This window comes from Tribolium castaneum, chromosome 11 (genome assembly GCF_031307605.1).
Source record: "Tribolium castaneum strain GA2 chromosome 11, icTriCast1.1, whole genome shotgun sequence".
In the NCBI taxonomy this organism is placed as follows: domain Eukaryota; kingdom Metazoa; phylum Arthropoda; class Insecta; order Coleoptera; family Tenebrionidae; genus Tribolium; species Tribolium castaneum.
In genome coordinates, this window is record NC_087404.1 from 4,549,501 (window position 1) to 4,554,186 (window position 4,686).

The window sequence follows — 4,686 nt, forward strand, 5'->3', positions numbered from 1 at the left end:
GTTCCTAACACTACGTCCATTGCACGACTGAATGAACCCACAGCAGTTTTTAACCCGAAAGGTAGGACTTGGTATGTGTAACTGCGACCGTTGTACAGAAAGGCGGTGTACTGTCTGCTTTCTGGCGAAAGTGGGATTTGCCAGTACGACGATCTCAAATCAATGGTGGACATGTAGCGAATTCCGTGAAATCGACGTAATAATTCGTCAGCAGCGGGTGGTGACTCACAATCGGCGATCATTTTGGAATTGATCATTCGGGCGTCGAGGCAAATTCTCACCGTTCCATCTTTCTTTTTCACTACCGTCATGGGACTTGCGTAAGGTGACGCCTCACGTTTTATTACCCCCAAGTCTAACATTTCCTGAATTGTGGCGTCGACGGCAGGACGTAGAGCAAAAGGTACTGGGTACGGTCGTTTCAAGAAGGGAGTCTTGTCGTGTAGTTTTATTTCGTGAGTGTATTTGTGTGTTAGCCCTGGACGCGAACTAAAGATACATCTGTACTCTTGCAGCAGGTGTATTAATTTCCGTTTCTCGGCCTCAGGAATTTTTAATGGGTCCACCTTGGCTTGTAGGGCACTGGGTGACTCTAAGTGTTGCTTTTTGTTACAAGTCGTGATCGGCGCCGAATGATTGACTTCGATGTGACCAACAAGATCTTCCACATAATCCTCCGGTTCCGGTGGTATCTCCGTGGTTTTTCTAAACGGAAAACTGTGGTGCTTCTCCCCGTTTCTCAAAAGGATTTCGTTGTTATCGAAATCGATGACCGCGCGTTGTTCATTTAGCCAGTCTGCTCCCAAAATGGTTGGCTTGATTAAATTTTTAACGACAAGCGCCACGACGGGGTAGAGATGTTCGTCGATTTTGATTTCCAGGTAACACTGAATAACAACCTGGCAACTTCGCTGGCCGATGGCTCCACGAAGATGGATTGAGGTAACCGGTAATGTGGGCGGTTTGTTTCCGGTCTCGATCAACTTGGACCAAACTTCTTCGGAAATACAGCTGACTTCACTTCCGGTGTCCAAAAGCGCGGTGACTGATTGTTGTTGAGAGATTTGGATCTTAATCTCCGGCACGACCCTTTGTATGTTGTTGTTACCTGCGGCAGCGGATTTAATTATAGAAAAAACATTTAACTTAACCTGGGATGCTCGCGGTCGAGCATCGTTTTCCACTTCTGTTGACTGTGACGAAGTTGAACGTTTACGTTTCTCTCCCGTCCTCAATTGTTGGTTCCTGCTGTCGCTTTGTGGGCCGTGCTGCTGGCCGGAGTACTTTAGGCCCCGTCCTGTACTCCGCCCCCGTTTCCCGAATTCTTGGAGTTTCGTGATGTTTCACCCTGCGCTCTCGAACTTGTGTTGTTGCGGTTGTCGTTGGGGTTGTTTTTGCGCCAGTGATTGTTGCTGTTGTTTCCGTTGTTATTGTGCCAACGGTTGTTGTTGGTGCTGGGTTGGTTGTTGCGCCATTGTTGTTCGTCACTTGAGCGTTTTGGGAAACCATTTCCACGATTTGCAGGAGCCGCAGGACGAGTTACTTCGTGGCGGTCAATGTTTGGCCCCGGGCGCTTTGGCTCGTTACGCCGCTGGTGGTCTGTTGCGCGGGGTCGTTCCCTGGGAGCGATGTTGGTTTTCTCTCCCGGATTTTGTCCCGGAATTTCTTGAGCTGCCAGGAATTCGGCGGCATCCGTGGTGGTACAGATTTTCTCTAATACCCACAACGACTGTATTCTTTCGGGGAAGTGACGCAGTAATTCATCCAGCAACACTTCCTCCGATAAAGGTGTTGTTAACATGTTCGCCATGTCGACGTAATAAGCAAAATGCGACAGCATCGTGCCCCTGGTTTCGTCATAGCGGCCTGTAGCGATTTGAAATCTGATGTCCCGTTGACGCTTGGCCGACCAGTAGGTCCGGAGAAAGTCCCGTCGAAAGTCCTCGTAACCACGCCACTTCTTCTGGAATATTCCCGTCCAATGTTTGGCATTGCCTTTCAAGCAATCCATGGCGACTCCCAAAAGACGCTGCGAGTCGAGCCCGAAAAAACGTCCATATTCTTCAATGGCTCGTAAGAATTTCACCGGATTTTGCCTTTTCAGGCCTTCGAAAGATGGTCGTTCAGGAGCTGGAAGTGGGCGATCCAGCAAGCTCCGGAGTACTCCGGAAATTGCGGCCACATTGTCTGTTGTGATTGGCATAGGTGGTGAGGCCATCACTGCTCCCGAAGTCGCTGATGTGGTCGAACTTCCCGGCTCTTGCACAAGAGGGCTCGCAAGAGGGGCTGGTTCCGGAGCTACCGGAATTTCCGGGTCGGGTTCTGGCGAAGTCGTCCCGTCGCTAGGTAGTGGAGTGACTTGCCAACCATCGACATCAGCGGCGGCGCTGGTACTTGGACGTACCTGAAGGATGGCTTGCGGTCTTTGAACCGCTGTCGACGTCGATGGCGCCGCGAAGTTTGGCACATTCCTTGGTTGTTGGGAGTTTAACCAACGAACGAACCACGTCGGCATTTCTTGCGGTGGGGCTCCGGCGTTTCCGGTGTTCCTGTTGTTTTCCATGTCGACAACCTTCAATCTCGGGTATCGAACGATCAAATAAATTGGAGTCCTAGAAATTTTAATAACACAGCAGTATCTTATTTACGGCAATTTTCCCCTCGGAAATGACACTTTATGACTTTGAATCCTGGTCACGGCACCAAAAAAATGTAGTGAGACTGTGATTGATGATGGTTGATCGATGTTTAAATGATTTACAACTTATTTTAATTGATTTATTTAATTAATCTTGAATTTTACTTTTGTTTTCTTTTTTTGAAATGGTTTGGCTCGTCTAGTTAATTGATACGCTACATGATCATTTCACTTACCTACGTTGTGTTGTTTTGATGTACGAAGTCACTCTTATAATGATATCGTAATTTGATCTTAATTCTTATCAGAAAGGGTTCCGGATTTATCCGTAACGCAAGTCCGGATTCAAAGTAGTGTCAAAACGCATGGGAGAAGAAATTTAAACCACAAGTTTCCTCCAAAGTTATTTATTACAAGAATAATGAATATTCCGTTGGATGGATTACAATAATCAATGGTTATGAAAGTTTGATCAAATTTGGCCAATTGTTATTTGTTTTTGTATAGTAATGTCGTCAAAACATATCTCAGAGTCGTAACCACAATTCGTTTGAAATTCCAAGTAAATAGTTTCGAAGTTGCTGAGTGATACGAAAAAGTTTTATTGATATGATATGACGTTAATATTTAACATGAATTAATTTAATTCGATAATGTCCAAATAAATTAACCTACGTTTCAGATGATATTGCTCGAACTCATAGGATCCAGGCAATTGACAACGCGTTTCTAAATTACTTGTACCAAAGGCGGATTATAACATGCTCGCGGAATCTTTGATACGTGCATCGCATTGAATTTTGCGCCCTAGTGCCGAAATTCCGTCTCCGGTAAAAGTCAGGTGATCAACACCTAGAATGAATTACGAATAAAACCCGGACATACAAGCTTTTACAAATCAATCTGAATAAATGTAGAAGTAATTTCTCTCTAAAGTTTTCCGTCCACGAGCTTTGACAAAGACTTGTGCAGAACTTTGCCATGTCGCGATATCAGTTTATTACAGATAATCACGGATGATTATGTCTGCTCGATCGTCCGTAGTAGCCTGCAAGTACGTGGAAGTACTTGCCGTTGGGACGGGAATTACAACGTCCATTCTAAGTACAACGGGCGGAAACTACGACCTGCCACCGCGTCTTAGACCTTGTTAAAGTTGGGGAAGAGCGTCCCCGGGGACTACGACTCTTCCCATGAAGATGGCCAACTCACGAGCCTGTAATTTCTGATCTGGACGCAAAAGAGAAACACTCTTTTGCTTGATCGCCTAACGCGTTGCGGAAGAGAAATCGTTCTACTCTAAACCTATCCTTAACTAGCAACAAATCCTTCTATTTCGTAATATTTTGGTGTATGCAACCTTAAATTATCTGTGTACAACAGTTTGAATAGCACCGTGGGTTTTGGATTTAGACTTTTGTTGTAGTTGAATATTTGTTTGATGCCGTTTCACTCAAATTTGTCGTAACAGATTTAGAAGTTAGAAGCAAAGAATATAAAGAACTTTTAATATTGTAATTTAAAGGTGGGATGGTTGAATTGAAAAATATGAAATTGTTTGTTGCGAGTTATTTTAAGTTGAAAATGATTTATTTAAAATTTATATAGCTGACGTAGTACGAAGCACAAGAATTTAAATAATTACTGGTCTTTTCGGCATTTCCGATGCTTAATAACTTGGTGGTTACGAGAGAATTTATGAAATGAATGATAATGATCACTATTTCGAAATGACTTAAATGATTTAATATTATAATATTAAATGAATAAAAAAATTAATTAATCCTTTTGAGGGCCTACCTAGAAATTTTAATCCTCCTAACGCAGGGGGTTAGCTGCTTCCCAGGTGTTGTAGTTCGCAGCACTACCTAATCGAACGAACACTAAACTTGTCTCGTTTTTAACTTACTCACTAATCACTAACGCTATCACTTAATTCAAGAATTTAAATTAATTTAATTTAAAATTACGCTTAAATGCACTTAGTACAATTTAGACGCACTAAAAGGTAAACGAAGATGTTTTTAAATTTATAAAAATTTAAAGGG

At 43.3% G+C, this 4,686-nt stretch overlaps 1 protein-coding gene across 1 annotated transcript; it reads right to left on the minus strand.

Annotated features, from left to right (window-relative positions):
• Positions 1-1,285: 1,285 nt before the first annotated feature.
• LOC135267355 (uncharacterized) lies at positions 1,286-2,563 on the minus strand. The gene has a single exon (XM_064359622.1). It carries the CDS (start codon positions 2,561-2,563, stop codon positions 1,286-1,288), a length of 1,278 nt encoding a protein of 425 aa, XP_064215692.1.
• Between the last annotated feature and the right edge of the window lie 2,123 nt (positions 2,564-4,686).

Excerpts from the sequence above, each read along its gene's own strand:
- LOC135267355 (XM_064359622.1), bottom strand. The coding sequence starts at position 2,563 with ATGGAAAACAACAGGAACACCGGAAACGCCGGAGCCCCACCGCAAGAA.